This window comes from Olea europaea, chromosome 15, assembly GCF_002742605.1.
Source record: "Olea europaea var. sylvestris chromosome 15, O_europaea_v1, whole genome shotgun sequence".
Classification (NCBI taxonomy): Eukaryota; Viridiplantae; Streptophyta; class Magnoliopsida; order Lamiales; family Oleaceae; genus Olea; species Olea europaea.
In genome coordinates, this window is record NC_036251.1 from 7779694 (window position 1) to 7800269 (window position 20576).

Below are 20576 nucleotides of genomic sequence, written 5' to 3' on the forward strand. Positions count from 1 at the left end.
AGAAATAGATTTAAAAACTGAAGTGACTAATGCAAGGTTCAAAAATGACACGATGGACTAGCTCCATCTTAGCTACCATAAGACTTAGCTAGAGGAGTTAGCATTGAAAAACAATACTCGATATAAAAGATTCAAGACGCTTTCCTTAGCATACCTTTAGTTCCAGAGATTGGGCATCAAGATAGCCATAGCCATAGGTTGGTTCCTTAAGGCTTAAGCTTTAGATAATTTTTAAAATAGTGTTTATGCATGGAAGCTATTAGTTAATTAGGGCCACTATTGTATTTATTCATCATCAAATTCCATTTTCCAGATTGGGAAATCATTTATATATACCACCACTATTTGATCCGCTCTTTGTAGACAACCATGTAATTTTAATGAGACGTATTTGATACTTTTTTGACTACAAAAACAAACAAACTTTGTTACCAATAAAGTTGAGGTCGGCTACCAGAATCCCTTTTTCACCATTCCTTTTTAATGTGAATCCTTCAATCACAACAGCAATGGCTTCACAATTTTAGCATATCACTGCTTAAGTCCATGACAATATGTAAAATGCACATAGTTGTGATAAATAGGAAAACTTTTTGGAGAAATTTGCAATTCCTTGCATAAGGAATCGAAAATAAATGATCTTGAGCTATTCAAGCCAATAAGGAATCAAGTTTGGTTACTACACTTAGATTTATGGAAAAGCGTGAAAAATTCCACTCAAATTGATTATATTTTTGTAAGGAACAAGGATAAAAACTATATTGGGCTTACATTGTATTAATGGCATGTAATCATTATGTTTTAACTTCTTAATTTGTCCCCTGCCTAGAGAGAACAATTGATACAATGTTTGTCAGTTCATATTGTGATGTGTGTTGTCTCTGTCATAAATTGCTATAATCAAAATCTTTTCTTTTTTTATCTTATGCTATATATCTCTACCTTTGACAATGAATAACTGATCTATCTTGCTACTAGTTGCCATCACATACTGACTTAATTCATCGAGCAGGCTTCTGTGAAGGATACTGCAGGAGAAGAGCAAAATCAATCAATTGCCAAAGTAATGTGTCGGCTATGTTTTTCTGGCGAAAATGAAGAAAGTGAAAGGGCAAGGAAGATGCTCTCTTGTAATAATTGTGGCAAGAAGTATCATGGGAGCTGCTTGAAATCTTGGTCTCAAAATAGAGGTACTATATGTGTGTCCCAGTAATTTTTTGAATATTTATTGTACTTTATGTAACGAATGTTTGGTTGCAGATCTTTTTCACTGGAGTTCGTGGACATGCCCCTCCTGCCGAATATGTGAGGTAAATATTGATGCCTATCTTAAGCTATAAGAAATTTGCATTCTCAAACTACATTGTATAGGCCATAATATAAGACAGTTATTTGGTATCAGTGTGGGTGAACATTCTCTCCTTTGTTGACAAATGTATAGGAGAAGCTTTTGCTTTAAAATGAATGCAACTAATGGACTACTCATTGAAGTTCCTTATTTGAAAAAGTAAGATCTTAAATAGTATTTTGAAGAATATACTGCAAGGGTTTATATGATATAACTGAAAATAAGTTATGCATTATTCACTGATATCAAAAGATGGACGAAACAAATACTCTCTTGCATGTAATTAGTAGCGAAAGTATACACAGAGAACTTGGAAGGTGGAACTCTTAAATGATATTAATTATTTTGGAGATCAATGATAAGTGCATTTTTTAGTTCTTGTTCTCACCTTGATGTATTTTGTTATCACCCTAGGTCTGCCGTCGAACTGGGGATCCAAATAAGTTTATGTTCTGTAAAAGGTGCGATGGTGCATACCATTGTTACTGTCAGCAGCCTCCCCATAAGGTGTGTAGATTCCTTATTCCTGCACTGCGATTATGTCCAATGTTGATCTAGTCCATGTGCTTTACTTTTGTAATATGCAGAATGTCAGCCATGGGCCCTATTTGTGTCCCAAGCATACAAAGTGTCATAGCTGTGGTTCTTCTGTTCCTGGAAATGGCTTAAGTGTAAGGTATGAATCTTTGGTACTGATTTGGAACTTCTCTTTCCCTATATGTTCCATGATATGTTTATTTTTTGGAAATTGTTGTTATAATTTTATCAACTACTTTTTATGGACTATAGAACTTTCCACCTATTATCTAGCATCTTAGTTTTGTTGTTTGCATGGAACTCCTTTTTATTATTTCGACGTGCAGCTGCACTAAAGTTACACCTGGTTTGACAGTGCAGATCTCATTTTAAAATGATCACCTTATAATGTTTATTTAAAGCCTTTAACTGAATGATTTGTTATGATACATGGTAATTTGCAATATTGTCTTTTACCAAAGGTTTATTTGGAATTATTTTGTATGGTTAATATAGAATTATACTTATAATCTGGATTTGCCAGTTATTGGTTTTACCTCTGGACATTCTCCAGAATTGATTTGGAAGGTCTTTATACGCTGCTTTATTGTAACAAGTCCGGAGTATTCTTGTGGATATATCTACTAAATCAATAGAAAGTAGTCTGAAATTTTTGAAGATAAGGACATTGTGTATAATATTAATTTGCATTTATTACAAAATAGAGGAGGTTGTTTTCTCGTGTATTTTTTTCTTTTGATTCTAGAGAAGGAAAAAGTTTCCCTCATCTATAATCTTTAATATCTTGAATTTGAAATGCTGCAGGTGGTTTTTGGGGTACACTTGTTGTGATGCTTGTGGAAGGTTGTTCGTAAAGGGAAACTACTGCCCTGTTTGTTTGAAGGTATGATTTAGTGCCTTGACCATTTATGTTAATTTGTATTATCTTGCTTTCTGCTTTTGATGTTCTACTTTTGTGATTACTAGTTCATTAACAATATTCTTGTAAGTTGATTTATCTAAAGGTTTTATTTATGTATGCTCATCAACACTTGATAGTTGTCAATTTCATTTTTCTCTTCTGTGCATTAACAAAAAGTTACATCCAAGCCTGATTGTAAGAGCAGCGAAGTAGTACATTTATTGTTGAAGCAGTAAAAGTTGATTACATTTTTGGCCTGTAAACTGCAGGTCTATAGAGATTCTGAGTCAACCCCTATGGTTTGCTGTGACATCTGCCAACGCTGGGTGCATTGCCCCTGCGATGGGATCAGGTTTTTCTACATCTCCTTTCTTAAATCTAGTACTACTCTATTGTGTTCTTTCCTTGGAGGATGATGTATGTTAGATTTCATTTTTAAGTGTTTCACTTTGTATTTCCATGAGAAGAGTTGAAATTTTTAATATTTTGATTTATCTTAAATTGAGTTTTAAACTCTTAGGGTTCTTTAGTTTGAAGTTCAGCACCGTCACATCATGTTCTGTTTTTACTAACATCTTATTACGTTATTTACGATTTTTTTCCCCCCAACTACTTTTGTGGATTAAACACTAGTTAGTTATTGGATTGGGAATACTGCTATGGTGCTCACTGGTCTGGACTATTAATAATGAATGTTAGGTAGAAGCCAGAAATCCGTCGGCTTGTAATTGGTATCTCATTGTGTTGAATTACTGTTAGGGTGAGTGAAGTCATGGAAATCTAGAAGAAAGTAGTGGTGAATTTTCTTGTTCCCGCTCTTGGATTAAATGTTGATCGGTTTATGATAAATTGCAGATCATTTTTGATTCATAAAAGGAAAGTAAGAACCAAAATATATGCTGATTTTTGTGTTTTAATGTTATTAAGTCTTGCATCTGATTCTTATATCATGCCTCAAGCCCCACTGTGATGTATTTTGATCTAATAGTAGGTTTAACAAGTCACCACTTGAGTGTTTTAATTAGCCAAAAATGGTAAAACAATGTTGCAAATTAAACTTACAACTCTTGAGCGTTTGTACTTCCAACTTTCCTGTACAGGTGTGTGCAAAAATCACAGTCATTGCGTTACATTGCTGATTATTCTTCTTGTTGGTTGTAGTTCATTTGTCTTGTCCGATTCACAAAGCTAAATGTCGAACTTTTAACTTAGTAGGGAGCTCTTTGTTTTAGATTTTTAGATTTTACTATTTTCCAGTGATGCAAAGTACATGCAATTTCAAGTAGATGGAAACCTCCAGTATGTGTGTCCAACATGTCGGGGAGAATGCCACCAGGTGTGCTTTCTTGCATGATAGGTTTGATTATATATTTAAAATTCATATGTCGGTCTCATTTATTAATCTATTTCCACTTACCAGGTCAGGAATCTTGAGGAGGCTGTCCATGAGCTTTGGAGACGGAGAGATGAAGCTGATAAGCACGAGATTGCTAGCTTGAGGGCTGCTGCTGGGTTGCCGACTCAGGAGGAAATTTTCGATATTTCACCCTTTTCAGATGATGATGAGATTGGACCTTCAAAGAACGAATGGAGCCGTTCTCTAAAACTTTCTCTTAAAGGGTTTAGCGAGAAATCACCCAAAAAGAGTAAAATATATGGAAAAAAGGCTGAAAATAAGAAGTATGGTAAGAAAAAGAGTCCATTGTTTGGCTGCAGTACTGGTGATAAGAATGAAGTAATGCAGTTTTATGAAGAACCCAATAGTCTCTCATCTCCTGCCACTGGAAGTTTGGCTGAAGGGATATCTTCATTTAATGAGGAAGGGGTCTCGAAACACAAATTTACTGAAGAGGTTGCTGCAAGCAACAGGGATAGAGCATCTAGAACAATAAAAATAAAGAGTGCCAAGCCTCATGGTTTGAGTAACGAGGATGTTGGAAATAACACTAGTATGTTCAAGACCGCAAAAGGTCCAAAGCTTATTATACATTTGGGCGGACGAAGTAGAAATATAACTAGTCCTCCAACATCCGAAGGCGCAAGCTTTAGTAAAGGGCAAGAGTTGACTTCATCTAATGGTATATTATCTCAATTTATACATGTACACATACGCACACATATTCCTTGCATTTGTAAACCTTTTTCTTTTTTTGTTTCCTTTGAGATTATCATGAAACGTGGTTGGTTGGTAAGGGCCAATTGATTTGGTGGGAAGTGAGGTTTAGGCAGGAAATCGTAAAAAAATTGGAAATTGCAAAATGTAGGTGTTTATTTGCTTCAAAGGCAACTTCATTGTTTTGCAGGGAAATATATTGGCATTTTATGGATCAAAATTCTGGAGATTTTGAATTCCAGGGAATTTGTGAAACTATACGGGAGTTCTGTCTAAAGATCAGATCTTTCTGAAGTTTCAAATCAGTTTCAGCTTCCTTTTCTTATTGATGGATGACCGTTGTTTCTTGAAAAGAGTTATATAATGAAATTGTTGCATTAAACTTGAAATGAACTGTGGATTTGTTTCACTCTACAAGAAATCATTCCCATGTTAGCAGTGCACTTGTGTAGCTAGCTGGAAAGGCTTCACCTTGACGTTCCTCAGGAGTGCCATAGATCTTTATCCTTGCTGAGTATATACTTCATTGCCAGTTGTTATTTGCTGTCCTCATTCACTTCAATTTGGAATGAGAAGAGATAGGAATGTTGGGGATATGAATTGGTGCATCTCTGTTTATATTCATTTATTTTACTTTTCTTGAAAAGCAACACATTCTTCAATCAGTGGCTAAAATGCTATTAAGGAATCACAGCTGTAGTCTACAAAAGCTGAGTCGTGATGGTAGGTGTGACTCTCTATAGTAGATTTTTGAACTCTTTAAAGCTCAAGTTTTTAATGAATGTTACCTAATTTTAAAAATTTTAGTTATAAATGGGATCTGCTGACCTTTTTGGAATTAACGTTTATGTTGAGGGACTATTACACCATGAAGAAATTGTTGTTTTTATTCATACGTAGATAAAACATCCCAGGATGCAGTGGCCAATTAATACATCACTTATGGTACTTTAGTGTTTTTTTTTGTGTGTTCAGTAGGCAATGAAGATATGGCTCATCTGAAAGTCAACAAGTACATTGACCAGCCAGATTCTGAAACTAAGTTCGGGGATATAACAGGTATTGCTTGCTAATTTGGGATATAAAATTGTCTTTTTTTATTTTATTTTTATCAACGCGCAGTTTTAAATCTGGACATTGCAGGACGTAAGATAGATAGTGCTGATCAAGTGAAAGGTTCCTATCAGTTTAGTGGAGAAAATTTTGCAGAAGTCTCTAACATCAGTTCAAAGCTTAGTAGAGGAAAATTTGCAGATTTATATGAATCAGTTTCTCCACTGAATACTCGTTCTTTACTAGGAAAACGAAGCATTGAAGATGGTGCATTTGACGTCTCAGCTAGCAGGAGAAACAAATACAGTAAAATGAAGTATGAAGAGGATGGGTCTTCTGCCAAAGAATCAAAAATCTTAGAGTCTCTGCCAATGGATCGAAAATCTCATTTAAAGTTCAAAATTCCAACGAATTCAAACAATGGAGACCAAAATGCATTGTCCCTTCCTGGGAAGGACGAGATGACTTCTGTCAAGGGTCAAAGATCGAAAAGGAGAAGACCAGCAACATTTGAGGATAGAGCATTGACAGAGGGTGTTGAAGAGACATCACAACAGTATGATGACGATAGGATGAATGAGATCATGGATGCTAACTGGATATTGCAGAAATTGGGAAAAGATGCTGCTGGGAAAATAGTGGAAATTCATCGGCCATCCAACAACTCCTGGTGAGTTTCTCTTTCCACTGTCGATAGATATTATTACTAGAGAAATTTGTTCATAGAAAATAAGATCTCAAAGATGGTTGATTGAGAGGTCTGGAAATATGCTGTCAATTTTACAAGGTTCGTTATTTTACTTTTGGAGGCATGGATTCGGGGCCTTGGAATTTGGATACAATTCCTATTCAAATTTGATAATTCCCATGTCTTTAAACCTAAAACTCTTGCTTTGAAAAAATATTGGTTTATGGATGCTAAAATCTGTTTATTTCTTATATTCCAGGCATAGGGGAACTGTAATAGAAGTCATTGAGGGCACATCAATTGTTTCAATTGCTCTAGACGATGGAAAGGTCGAGCAATTCGAACTTGGAAAGCAAGGAATTCGTTTTGTTCCTCAGAAGCAAAAACGCTGATTTAGTACATAGATGACAACTTCATTTGGGAGACAGTTTTGGTTTAAGGAGTGGTGTTCTTAAAAACAATCTGCGAAGCATGTATAGATTGGAAGCAACAAAACGATTAGTTAAGTTGATGCACAAGCTACTGCTGCTTGTTTTGGTTGATTTCTTTTGACCATTTTAGATCGAAAGGACGAAGTTGAGATCTTGTTTTGGTTGCACAAGCTACTGTTTGTTTTGCTGTATTTTGGTCAATCCCTGCACGTCGGGATTATGTACTTAGTTTGCGTGTTTTAGCCTTTTTAGGCTTTTTGGGACTTGCTTTTACAGCAGTTTGCTACAATTTGTGTTGAATTCGGTCTCTCCTAGCTGCTTCTTAATGTCAAACATTTTGTATATGAATGTGTTTTATTATGTATTACTCTTTATCACATGGTTAAGCAGTAGAGAAATTGTAATGCCGGATAGTTGCTCGATTTGTGTTTAGAAGCAAGAAATTACCTCGTATCCGAGGTTGTTCATTTCTAATCTTGGATGATGCAATGCATTCTTGATCTTCTGTCTTCAGTGTGTAGGATAAAAACTTCTCAGTGTTAATGTGGCAACTAGTTCTCATATAAGGTATAGCTAGTAGGAATTATTGCAATGATGTTCCACTTTTCAAAATTTGGCCTTGGATAGCTGCTTCTAACTTGGAACATCACAAGAAAAGGGGAGAATAACAAAAATGGACTGCATTTCTTAGGTTTTATACAATTGAGACTGCTATTTGGGAAGTTTTCAACCAGATTTTCTTGCATATATCAGAGTAAAATTCATTGTCATGCTTAAGTGCCTGTTCTCGACCGTAGAGCGAATAAACCAATCTAGAACTTGGTGATTAAACTCTACATGTGTGACTGTAGGAGACATTTCTGGTGCATGGTCATGCAACCAGTTCTCTTAAAATTATAGCTACTAAGAGATGAACAATGAAACTTTTTTGTCACTCAAATCTATGCCAAACCTATTTCTTTAAGCCTTTTGACTATGCAATAGATATAGTTTTTAGCGAGTATCACTAGCCTTGTAGCTATCCTTTTCGTTAATGCGAATTTTTACTTTATTATACTTCTTGCTTTGCAAGTATTACTCAACTCTATTTTCAGCTTGCATAGTAAATAACTAACCAAATTGGTTGGCTTCACACAATAGGAATTCATAAACGAACTTTTGTGTATAATATTTACTTTATAGAGTCCGCATGTCAAGAATTGATCTCGACTTTATTGATAGTACTTCCTATGATACATGCCATTCGAAGGATGTTAAGGGGGTTCATCGTCCTTTTTTGCGAGCTTATATGTTCCTGCTTTCTTAACTTTGATTACAGTGTATAGATCTTCCCATTTCTGGTCAAGCTTGAACTCATTTTCTTTGTCTGCAACAAATACTTTCTTTAGTATTAATTCTCCTACCTTAAAGTTTTTCTTGCGAATCCTCGATTTATGTATCTTTCCATCCTTTTCTAATATGCTTTGAGCTTAACTTGAGAGTCATCTCGCTTTTCCTCTAAGAGGTGTATGCTCATATTCATAGCCTCTTTGTTTTGTTCTTCGTCATATCCTATCCTATCCTATCCTTCTTGCCGAAATAACACCAATTTCTACTTGTATCATGGCCTCCACCCCGTAGGCTAGAGAGAATGGGTTTTTCCGGTGACGGTTGTTATAGTGGTATTCGGTATGCCCATAGGATCTGTGGCAGTTAGTTAGCCCATACTCCCTTCATCGAATCGAGTTTCCTCTTTTGGATATTTTTTAGTGTTTTATTGACAGAATCCACTTGTCCGTTGCCTTGAGGGTAATATGGAGTGGAGAAATGTCTGTAGATACCTAACTTCTAACACATTGCTTTCAGCTTCTTCCCTTGGAATTGTGTCCTGTTATCTGAAATTATTGTGTTGGTGATGTGATCCAAGAGTTAAGCTCGAAGAAGACAAGTGTGGAGAGAGACCCGTTGATAGTTGAAGGCGGGACGATGACGCAATCGAGGGCAAAACGAATAAAATAAGCGATGAGATTGTTTGTTCAAGAAACAATTGAAAAAACATTGTTTGAGATGCAAAACGAGGCAACTTTCATGTTGGAGTCGAGAGTCAAAGTAAATTGGATGAACATGATACAAGCAACAAAAGTCGAAGACCAAAATAACAACTATGCGGTCGCATAGTTGCTCAGAATTTTCCTTTTTCGAGCGAACTTTCCTTATTTCATTAGAATTCTATTATAGACAATATTCTTATAATCTTTAATTCCGTTTTAAACTAGGATTAGAGTTCTATTCCTATTAGAATTAGTTTTTTAGATTTTCTACATATAAATAGGTTTATTTTCATTGTAAAACATAACACAACATTATTTTGATAGAATTCAATAAATAGAGGCAATTTGCTTTCTTCACATCGTTCTTCATTGAACAATTGGAACTTATTAAGAATTACAATCTTGTGGCGTTCTACAATCCAGGTGAGGGTCTTTAATCGTGTAATCAAAGGGTCTTTCAAGCTTTGATCTTGTTGGATTTTTTGGTTTATTGATTTTGGGTTCAAACTCTCAAACCTCTTAATTGACTTTTCTAGAGGTTCTAACAATCTAGTCGTGGGTTTTATAATCAATGTTGCTACGTGGTTCGCATCAGTTGGGTACTTCAAATCAGCATATAATGTTTTTCCATATGAATTTAGAAGTGTTAGCCTCAGTAATGTTTAGAAGAGGTTCAACTTCTACCCACTTAATGAAATAATCCACTGCTACTATCATGAGTTTTATATTGGATCTTTCCTTGAAAGTGATCCTGTAGAATCGATTCTTCATCTGGCAAAGGGCTAGGGGCCATTGGTGGTTACAAACTCTTATATAGGTTGGTGTGGGATAGGTGCGAATGTTTAACATTTTCTACATTTCCTGGCAAAGTTTATTTTATCATTTCTCATATTAGGCCAACGATATCCTTGTTTCAAGGTCTTTTGTACTAAGAAGTGTCTACTAGCTTTATCCTCACTTATGCATCTTAGTAAAGAGACGGCGTACCTTCGTTTGAATAAGATGTCACCATGCAATGCGTATCTAATAGCTCTCATTCATTGTTTAATTTTTATCCTCAGAAAGTACTTCATCTCTCAAATAGGAAACCATGTCTTGCATCCACGAAGTTTTATCATATATACATAAGATCTCTTTTTTGGGGCCAACTAATGATTTTGGTAGCAATTCTACAGGAATAGTTTAAACAACTCCGCATCATTCGGACTTTCCAGCTTTGATAAGGTACTTGCAATGGACAAATGTTCTCTTTTCTTCCAAGTGCTGAAAGGAGGAAAAAAGTTAGACTGGAATAGCGAATGCAAATAGGCATTCCAAGCCCGCAAAGATTCCCTAGAGAAAGCAACTCTATTAGCTAAACCCAAATATAGGGAAAAGATACTACTATATTTAGTAGTATCCAAGGTGACAATCAACTTGGTACTAATAAAAGAGAAGGGGCAACAACATTTACCAAATCTACTATGTAAGTAAAGCCTTGTAAAGAGTAGAGGCAAGATATCTAGATATGAAAAAGCTAGCCCTTTCCTTAGGCGTCACGAAAGTTGTGACCTTATTTCCAAGCCATAGCATTGAAGTACTCAAACAAGTTTGCAAAAGCCTGATGGATCGAGATGACTAATGAAATGGGCAATAGAATTGGGACAATTTGAGCTAAGCTATAAAGGAAGATATGCAATCAAAGCATTGACATTAGTTAATTTTATTGTAGAGTTGTCAGTTAGGCTTTACACTTGTTTTGGTTTATATGGAGACCGCATATAAATGAGGACTTGAATTTTGTCAGGGGTTCGTGCAAAAGCCTGATGCATCGGGATGACTAATGAAATGTGATGTATAATTAGAACAATTTGAGCTAAGCTATAAAGGAAGATCTTCAATCAAAGCATTGACTTTAGTTGATTTTATTGTAGAGTTGTCAGTTAGGCTTTATACTTGTTTTGGTTTATATGGAGACCGCATATTAATGAGGACTTGAATTTTGTCAGGGGTTTGTTGAATACCTTCCTGATTGACCATATAATCGAGCAACTTTCCAAATTTTACTCCGAACGCACATTTTAGTTGATTGAGTTTCATCCTGTATTTTAATAATACATTAAAAGCCTCTTTCAAGTGTTGCAGGTGGTATTCTACCCGAAGGCTTTTGATATGCATATCATCGATGTATACCTCCATCATTTTCTTGATTTGGTCTGCGAACATTTTATTCACTAACTTTTGATATGTTATCTCCATATTTTTTTTAGCGCAAACGACTTTATTTTATAACATTATAGTCTTCAATCTCTCATGAATGCGACATGTTCCTCCTTGGGCCCATATATAGAGATTTGGTTATATCTTGAATATGTATCCATAAAGCTTAACAACTCATGTCTCGGATTATCATCCATCAACTGATCAATTCTAGAGATTGGAAAGCTGTCTTTTGGATAAGCATTATTCAAGTTCATAAAATCTTGACAGGTTCGTCATTTTTTGTTCTATTTTGTACTATGATTGAATTACATACCCAATCTGGGTAGCAAGCTTTAAGAATAAAGCCATTCTCCAGTAGTTATCTACCTCACTTTTTAGTACTTCGTATTATTCGATGCTCATTAGATGGCGCTTTTGTGTCTTAATCTTGATCTTATGATCGAGCTTCAAGGCGTGACAGACAACTTTTGGATTCATCCCTATCATGTCCGCATGTTTCCAAGCAAAACATCTAGGTTCATGGCTGGAATTTGTTTAGCAAGCCTTTCATAGGTTCATCGAACTTTGTCAAATTTTAGAGCTTTGCTCAAATCTTTTGAGCTAACAAACAAGCTTTCTAGCTCTTCGACCGCTATCGATCTACTGTGCACTAGAGATGGCAAAAAGCCTGTCAAACCCAATACTCGTGGGACCACATCTCGAACAGGATAAGGATTACTTGCTTAATCATGTATTTGGGTTGGCTACAGGGCGGGTACAGGTAATAAAGGCCCCGCTATGCCCCGTCTCATTTAACTTTTTTTTTTTTTTTTAAGAATTCAGTACTTAAATGAAAAACTCCACGAAATTTTATTAGTTCTAATAGAATATGGCAATTAAAATTATCTAAGAAATATGACAAACAATGAAAGTCTTAGTTTATCAAATACATTTGAATAATTTAACTTTTAAAAATAAATAAATTAATTAAAAATTTGATAAATATATTATTGTCTCATTTTAATGAATGGCGGCAAAAACTAAAAAAATGGGTAGTAAACGAGACAAGGGCCCCACCCCATCTAGTGTTAAATGGGTAGTGGGGCGAAAAATTACTCGACGCGACGGAGAAGGTTGCCTCCATCCTGATTCGCCCGTTGCCATCCCTAAATGTGCACTCAGTTATGTGATGGTTGATGGAGTCATTAATTTCTAGTTTATCCCCAGGGTTATTTGTTTCAACTATAGCAACAACATTCCTATGAGCTCTCAGGCATCCCTTTTTGTTGCTTTTACAGTTCCTGCACAAGATTCATTGATTGTACTTTAAAGATATTCATATTTATTAATGGAGTATTTCACATGCGAATGATGAAGATTATGTTTGCCTGCTACAGGGCAGGTTGTCCAAGGATTTCATCATATGTGGATTTACCTTTTACGATGTCAAAGTTTATGTATCATTGATATGCCCTGGGCTCCTCTTCTATTTTTACAAATAGAGTGGCTTGTCCACGAAGGATCGGGCCTCCTTTAGTAAAACGGTGAGGATCTGACACAAAAAATTAGAGGATTTCTCTTTTGCATCTGGTCACATACTTTATTGTATAACACTTTTTTGTACTTTCATTGTCTAAGAATATGCAATGAAAACATTCACTTGCTATTACTACCTAGATCACGACTATCTTATCCTCTTGAAGTTTCAAATCTAGGTTCAACCTTATCACGTGTGCCTACCTTCCAAGCTCCGTATTTTTGCACACAGAGCAGCGTATTCTGTCATTAGTGCTTTTAGATCTTTAGCCATTTTTGGATGCTCTTTGCTATTGAATTTTCTCATTTATTAATTGGAACACTACTACTCCCAAGATTCTGGTTCTTCGATGCTGCAGCCAATTCTTGATTTCTCGTTGCTTGTTTTCATTTCTTTTTGATTTTAGTTGTTTCTTGACTAAAGCATAGAAATTTGTAGTCTACTTTGCTCATGTTCTCCATAGATGGATCCAATTTGTTGATAACAGAAATAGATAAATAAATCATACTCACCTAGTTTTGACTTTTGCTTCCTAAACTCACTAATTTTAATTCTTAAACAGGAGTAAGAAGAGAAAAAATTGCATTTTGAGAGGGAAACATTTGGAATGCATGATTTCTTCTTCAAATGAGGGAACATTTATAGAATTTTCTATGAACATTAGAGTAATTAAGTCATTTTATTTAAAGAATTACAGATGCTAGCTTTTATCGATTTTTTACTAACTGATTATGTTATAATGGCACTTTATTCACCAGTTCCCATATATATTCGCTTGCCTGAAGACAATTTGGATGGGAGGGTCACTTATTTGAGGCGCACTTCTTAGGCCTTCACTTCTTTCGCGCACCATCTTAACCTTGCTAGATTACGGCAAGACTTGCAAGGCATGCTTCTTTGGTTCGACAATGCCCCTGTTTGGTGGAGACTAAAATCATACGTTTAGCATATTTTGATAAAAGTTGTTAAAATGTGTGGTTGAAAAATTGTGGATAAAATTAATTGTTAAGTTTGACTTAAATTAAAATCTAGATTTTAATTTTCACCAAAGAAGGGCTTAATATTACTAGTAAATTCTATTTGAAAAGTGTTTTTTTTTTAATATTTCACAAACTTTTTAATGGTGTAATTTGTAAATATATAAATGAGATTTTTTGAGTGGTAAAAATCGATTCAAACGATTTTATTGATAAAACAATTAAAATTGAAGATCAAACATAAATACAATCAACAAATCATCCACCTAACAATGAATTTCACCTACTAAATTCACTAGTCTAGATGCTGCAACTAGAACAAAGAGAGAAAATAGCTATTGGAGAGAAAAAAATATTTGAATTGCATGAATTCGTCTTCAAATGAGAGGGTATTTATAAATTACCCTCCAAGCGTTTGGGTAGTTTGGTTTTGTCTACGTAATGATAGCTGGCATCTCTTTTTGGCTATCTTCTAACTAATTTGGTTATGAATTATGTTTCATCCTTTTGCCCATATGCATCTTATTGATAACCTGTAACTAGCTTGTGTATGGTGAATGGCCCACGATCTTTATATGAGCCTTACCATCTTTTTATTCCACTTGCTTGTCTAGAGATGGCAATGGTTCGGTTCAGCCAAAATCATCACTGAACCACCAATTTTTTGGCCATACCATAATCGCACCATAACCACATAAGTCGATTCAATTCGGTTTGGCTCGCTTTGAGTTTTTAATAACCACGTAAATATATTATTTTTTATGGATCCTTCGATCAAATAAAAAAACCAATCTATAAAAAAAAGTCAATGAAAACAAAAAACATAATACTAAGTCAATGTAGAAAAACAATATCCCAAATGAAAATGCAAATAATATCCCAATTTTCAAATGCAAAATCCGAATTTAACAAACAATATTATCAAGATAACAATACTAAACAATATCTTTATGCATCGAACTTGATTTCTACTCAATAACTCAAAAACTCTAATCTCAATTCATATTCAATCTTTATTTTTTTCCACAACTCTTACTAGTGTACGTCAAAACTCAAAGCTGATTCCTATATAGTATATAAGAAATGTAAGTAGAGTAATAATCCATAATGGTCTTAACTGAAGATTTAAACAAAAAAAAGTACATCTTCGTCAACATCCTGGTCAACAAACCTTGCACAAAATTCGGATTATGATGAAGGAGCAGAATTTTCTACACTCAAAAGAGGAAAAAATTAGCAATAAAAGAAAGTGCATGAATAACAAAAATAAAACAATAAATCCAATTATTATTATTTTTTTAAAAGGTAATTAGTTCGGGGCGGGGCGACGACGCAAATAACATACCCGCCTAGCCCCGAACCGGGCCATTGAGATCAAATACCATATTCGCTCTATTGCACTATCGGTTTGGTTTTTTTGCTTCATTCGGTTCGATTAATCGCGATTTTCGATTTTGACGGTTCAAATTGCCATCCCTATTTGTAAGAGCTAACAAGATTAAAAATGACAAGTTAACCCAGCCTACACATTTTGACATCCCTATATAGTAGATATATGTACAAAAATTTCTATGGGCACCCTTATTAAGACGAAGAACACGTTTAAAAAATTAAGAAACCTTCATTATATATGAAGTGTCAATGATACGATAGTTTAAAGAATGAAAATGTTGAACATATTTTGAATAAAAAACATTTTAATTGAAGAAAATTATTTTCTTTTTCTTTTTAGTTTGTGAAAGATCTTCAAGTGGATTCCAAAGTAAAATTATTAACAACATTGAGATTTTCTAAAGATTAACAATTAGCATTACGATTTTTCACATCTTATGATATTAATAAAATATGAAGTTAAAACTTATTTTAGGTGAAAACTTGACTTATTAGGAAGAGAAACTGATTCGAAGTACCCATAATGCAAGTATGTCACTTTCTTTTACTCATTCCTTTTTTTTTTTACAGTTTTTGTCTTTCTGTCCATGTTAACGTTCAAGTCGATTAAGAAGCTACATCGTAATAACTATCAATATTTACCCAAAAAAAATTGCAATATCAGTCCAAGAAATTCTTGACAGTCCCCTTAGTTGTTAAAACTCAAGCAACTTGTGTTGGAGGAAAGACGAGTTTACTAACTTGGATTGGCTAAGGCTTTTAAGAGGAAAACACTAATAGGAAGAATGAAGTGAAAAAAGGAAACTTGTATTTCTCAATTTCAAGACTTTACATACTTTTTGACTTATTACAAAATGGAGGGCACTACCCTTTATATAGTGTTTACATGAAGATTCTAGTCGATACATTTTCTAGAGACACCTAGACCACACATCAAGATATTTTCCTAGAATTCTCCAGATATTCTTTATAAAACCACATATCTTACTTAGATATTTATATAGATTTTTCTAGATAATATTTCTAGAAATGCTAGGCATGTTGGGCCTTTTAATTGATTTGAGCCTATAAGTAAAATCCTTAAGCCCATTTATTTAGTCTAAAAATCAAGTTTACTATTCAACATCCCCCCTTAAACTTGATTTTGCTACTACAAGTAGAGTTCTTAACTTGCGGAACACATCATGCTTGAGTGGCTTAGTGAGAATGTCGACGATCTACTTCTGGGAGGTTACATATTTCAGCTACACTTCTTTCTTTGCAATACTTTTTCTTATAAAATGATATCTTTTATCAATGTGCTTGCTTTTGTCATGGAATACTGGGTTCTTTGCCAATACCAATGCCGATTTATTATCAACATGGATTTCGGTTGGTTCTTCTTGTGAAACTCCAAGCGTCTTCAACAAGTTTCTAAGCCAAATCGATGGTAGACACTTGATATAGCTGCAACATATTCAGTTTCACAGTTAGATAGTGCTACGATCGATTGCTTCTTTGAGCTCCAAGTGAAAGCTGTGTCGCCCAAGTAAAACACATATCCAATCGTACTTTTTTTTATCATCGCTATCTCCATCCCAATCGCTATCACTATATCCAAAAAGTTTGAATTCATTAGATGATATATAGACTAAGCCATAATCAGGCGTGCCTTTGATGTAGCGAAGAATTCTCTTTGCAGTTTTCATATGGGTCATGGTAGGTGTCTCCATATAGCGACTGATGAGCCCAACTCCAAAAAGGATATCCGGTTCTGTGCACGTCAAGTACTTAGACTTCCAACAAGACTCTTAAAAATTGTTGGGTTTACTTTTTCACCTTCATCATTCTTCGACAACTTGGTTCTGCATTTGATGGGGGTGCATACAGGCTTGTAATCCTCTATATTGAATTTCTTTTGCATATCCTGCTTGTGAGATAAAGATGCAATCTTCCATTTGCTTTACCTCAATTCCAAGATAGTAGGCCATGAGGCCGATATCCGTCATCTCGAATTCTTGAGCCATGGCCTTTTTAAACTCAGTGATCATACTTTGATTATTTCCTGTGAATATAAGATCATCTACATACAAACAAACAAGCAAAATATCTCCTTTCTCATTTACCTTTGTATAAAGGGCATACTCGTGAGAGCATTTTGTAAAGTCATTTTCTAGAAAATACTTATCAATTCTACCATTCCATGCCCTTGGCGCCTATTTTAACCCATATAAAGCCTTTTTTAGTTTTAAAACTTTACCTTTATATCCTTTTATTTTATATCCCATTGGTTGCTCTACATAAATTTCTTCTTCGAGATAACCATTCAAAAAAGCCGATTTCACGTCCATTTGAAATATCTTCCACTTATTTTGCGTTGTAAAAGAGATAATTAATCTTATGATTTCTAAACGAGCAACAGGAGCAAATACCTCTTAATAATCGATTCTCGACCATTGGTTGTAGCCTTTGGTAACCAATCTTGCTTTGTATCTTTCTACGTCTCTTTTAGCGTTCTTCTTTGCCTTATACACCCACTTAACTCCGATTGCTCTCTTTCCTTTAGGAAGAGTTGTCAGCTCCCACGTGTCATTTTTCTCAATAGCCTTAATCTCTTCATCCATGGCATCTCTCCATCTTTTATTTTGCGCTGCTTCTTCATACCCTATTGGTTCACAATCGGTAAAAAGACAAAAGTGTGAGATCATTTTGATTTTCCGTTACCTCATATAGCTCTTGTAGGCTCCTCATCCGTGGTGTCTTTTCGCTTGAACTTTCTCCTTGTGGAGATGATGGAGAAGCATCTCCATGAGTAGGTGATAGAGGTGGACTGATAATCTGTTGCTGCTCTCCATTCTCTTATTCTTCTTCATCAAATAATGGTAAGAAGTCATAGTCTTCTGCTTGGACACCCCAATCCCAAACTCCTTCTTCATCAAACTCGACATCTCTATTTATGATGATCTTCTCCTTGTTTGGATTATACAACTTGTAGCCTTTAGAGCGAGTGTCATAACCGATAAAGACATACCTTTCACTTTTGTCATCTAACTTGGACTGCTTTTGATCTGGTACATGAGCATATGCAATGCTCCCAAATACTCGTAAGTGAGATATGCTGGGCTTTCTTCCACTCCATGCTTCTTGTGGTGTCTTATTCCACACTCTTCTAGAAGGCGATTGGTTAAACAGATACACGACGCAATTAATAGTTTCAGCCCAAAGTTCTTTGGGCAATCTCTTACTTTTGAGCATGCACCGGACCATGTTAAGAATGGATTTGTTATTTCTTTCGGCTACTCCATTTTGTTGTGGAGAATATGGAACCGTCAATGGGCGACGAATTCCATTCTTCTCACAATATTTCTCAAACTTTTTGGAGGTGAACTCTCCTCCTTTATCCGATCTCAAGGCTTTTATACTATATCATTTTTTTTTTCAACAAGAGCTTTAAACTTCTTAAACGTTTCAAAAACTTCCAATTTTTGTTTGAGAAAATAGACCCAAGTTTTTCTACTAAAATCATCAATAAAAAGAACAAAATAATTGTTCTTACCGAGAGAGCTTGGATTAATTGGCCCACAAATATCGGAGTGTACAAGTTCTAGCGGCTTCTTAGCTAATGTAGATGCTTCTTTTGGAAAACTTTTTCTCGAATGCCTTCTAAGCATCCTTCACATAATTGATCCACATGATTTATTGGAGGCAACCTTTCACCATTTTCTTCTTACTGAACAACTTTAAGCCTCCAAAATTAAGATGCCCAAATCTCAAGTGCCAAAGCCAAGATGAATCTTTAAAAAAAGTTTTTAAGCATTTAGCGATATCATTTTGAATGTTTAACGCAAACATTCTATTTCTTGTCATAGGGACTTTGGCAATCAATTTTTCTCTTTGATCTCTTATTGAAAGACCATATCCTTTCTCTAAGAGTAGTCCCAAACTTAAAATGTTATTCTTCATATTAGACACATAATAGACATTTGAGATAAATTGATGCGTACCATTTTTCAAGTGGATCAAGATTTTACCTTTTCCTTTCACTGGGATCTTGGATTCATCTCCAAAAGTAATGTTACCACTTACTGATTTATCAAGCTCCACAAACATTTTTTTCTTCCACACATGTGGTTGCTTGCTCCTGTATCCAAATACTAAGTATTATTTTCTCCGCTCTCTTCACCTTTGTAAGCCAACAGTAGTGCAGGATCCACTTCACTTTCCCGACAAGCGTAGTTGGCTTTCTCCTCAACTTGGTTAGTAATATTTCTACATTCTGAAGCATAATGGCCAAGTTTTTGACAATTGTAACATTTAATTTGAGATTTGTCATACCTTGGTCTTTCATTTTGCCTCGTACCTTTTCCTCTTCCATGACCTATGGTGAAAAATAAACTTTGTCTTCTTTCCTCCTAGTAGAATGCACTTCTTCCTCGATCTTGGCCTCATCCTCTTCCCCTTTGGCTTCTTCTACGGTTGAACCGTCCTTCACCCTCGTTCAAAGTGAGCTTTGTTTGAAGAGCTTGCTCTAATGACTCTTCTTTTACCTTCTTCCTTAATCTTTCCTCATGAGCTTGAAAAGATCCCATAAGTTGATCGACACTCATACTAGCTAGATCTTTAGATTCCTCAACGGCTACAACTATGTAGTCAAATTTAGAATCTAAAGACCTAAGTATCTTCTCAATTACTTGAGTGTCGTTCAACTTTTCTTGATTCCTTTTTAATTGATTCACAATAGCTAATACTCTAAAGAAGTAATCAGAAATTGATTTCGATTCTTTCATATGTAAAGCTTCAAACTCACCTCGAAGTGTTTGAAGTCGAACATTTTTCACCTTCTCAACTCCTTTGTGGAAGTTTTGCAAGATCTCCCATGTTTCCTTACTCGTAGTAGCACAAGCTACTTTCTCGAACATGCCTTCATCTAAGGCTTGATAGATGAGGGTGAGCGCCTTCTTGTCCTTCTTCCTTGCATCCTTCAAACTATCCCTTAGTGCTTGGGATAGAGCAATCTCGTATTGTGGCTCAGTGTAGCCTTTCTCTACGATCTCTCATGCATCTTGCAACCCAAGCAATGCTTTCATCCTTATACTCCAATTGTCGTAGTTATCTTTGTTGAGTTGGGGGACTTGAAAAGGAATCATCTCACTTGCTATTTTTCACAAGAACTTTGGGGCTCTGATACCAGTTTGTTGGATGAAAGATGAATTTACTAACTTAGATTGGCTAAAACTTTTAAGAGGACAACACTAATAGGAAGAAGGAAGTGAAGAAATGAAACTTGTATTTCTCAACTTCAAGACTTTACACACTTTTTGGTCTGTTACAAAATGAAGGGCACTACCCCTTTCGATAGTGTTTACATGAAGATTCTAGTCCACACATTTTTTAGAGACACCTAGACCA

At 35.2% G+C, this 20576-nt stretch overlaps 3 protein-coding genes across 8 annotated transcripts in view; 1 reads left to right on the forward strand and 2 right to left on the reverse strand.

Annotated features, from left to right (window-relative positions):
• The window catches only part of LOC111410019, an 11701-nt gene extending 4253 nt beyond the window's left edge, over positions 1–7448 (forward strand). For 2 of the 6 annotated variants that reach the window (XM_023040177.1, XM_023040176.1), the window contains exons 3-13: positions 1013–1190; positions 1261–1310; positions 1763–1855; positions 1936–2024; positions 2690–2768; positions 3056–3138; positions 4044–4122; positions 4207–4864; positions 5854–5958; positions 6043–6622; positions 6900–7172. In XM_023040177.1, coding sequence (XP_022895945.1) covers positions 1013–1190; positions 1261–1310; positions 1763–1855; positions 1936–2024; positions 2690–2768; positions 3056–3138; positions 4044–4122; positions 4207–4864; positions 5854–5958; positions 6043–6622; positions 6900–7032 — 2127 coding nt within the window. In that variant the 3' untranslated portion in view covers positions 7033–7172. Of the gene's footprint in view, positions 1–1012; positions 1191–1260; positions 1311–1762; positions 1856–1935; positions 2025–2689; positions 2769–3055; positions 3139–4043; positions 4123–4206; positions 4865–5853; positions 5959–6042; positions 6623–6899 lie in introns of all 6 variants that reach the window. The other 4 variants (XM_023040173.1, XM_023040178.1, XM_023040174.1 and 1 more) reach the window with 4 other exon arrangements.
• A 9563-nt stretch (positions 7449–17011) lies between these two features.
• LOC111411169 lies at positions 17012–17518 on the reverse strand. The gene is made up of 2 exons (XM_023041726.1): positions 17428–17518; positions 17012–17232 (listed from the first exon to the last, which is right to left on the reverse strand). Exons 1-2 carry the CDS (start codon positions 17516–17518, stop codon positions 17012–17014), a joined length of 312 nt encoding a protein of 103 aa, XP_022897494.1.
• A 2094-nt stretch (positions 17519–19612) lies between these two features.
• On the reverse strand, positions 19613–20314 carry LOC111411170. Its single transcript, XM_023041728.1, has 2 exons — positions 20263–20314; positions 19613–20211 (listed from the first exon to the last, which is right to left on the reverse strand). The coding sequence occupies exons 1-2, from the start codon at positions 20312–20314 to the stop codon at positions 19613–19615; spliced, it is 651 nt and encodes a 216-aa protein (XP_022897496.1).
• Positions 20315–20576: the final 262 nt, after the last annotated feature.

Coding starts and splice junctions, on each gene's coding strand:
- LOC111411169 (XM_023041726.1), bottom strand. CDS start 17,518: ATGGACGTGAAATCGGCTTTTTTGAATGGTTATCTCGAAGAAGAAATT. Junction 17,233..17,427: donor TAAAATAAAAGGATATAAAG/GTAAAGTTTTAA, acceptor TTATATTCACAG/GAAATAATCAAAGTATGATC.
- LOC111411170 (XM_023041728.1), bottom strand. CDS start 20,314: ATGATTCCTTTTCAAGTCCCCCAACTCAACAAAGATAACTACGACAAT. Junction 20,212..20,262: donor AGATAACTACGACAATTGGA/GTATAAGGATGA, acceptor GAGAGATCGTAG/AGAAAGGCTACACTGAGCCA.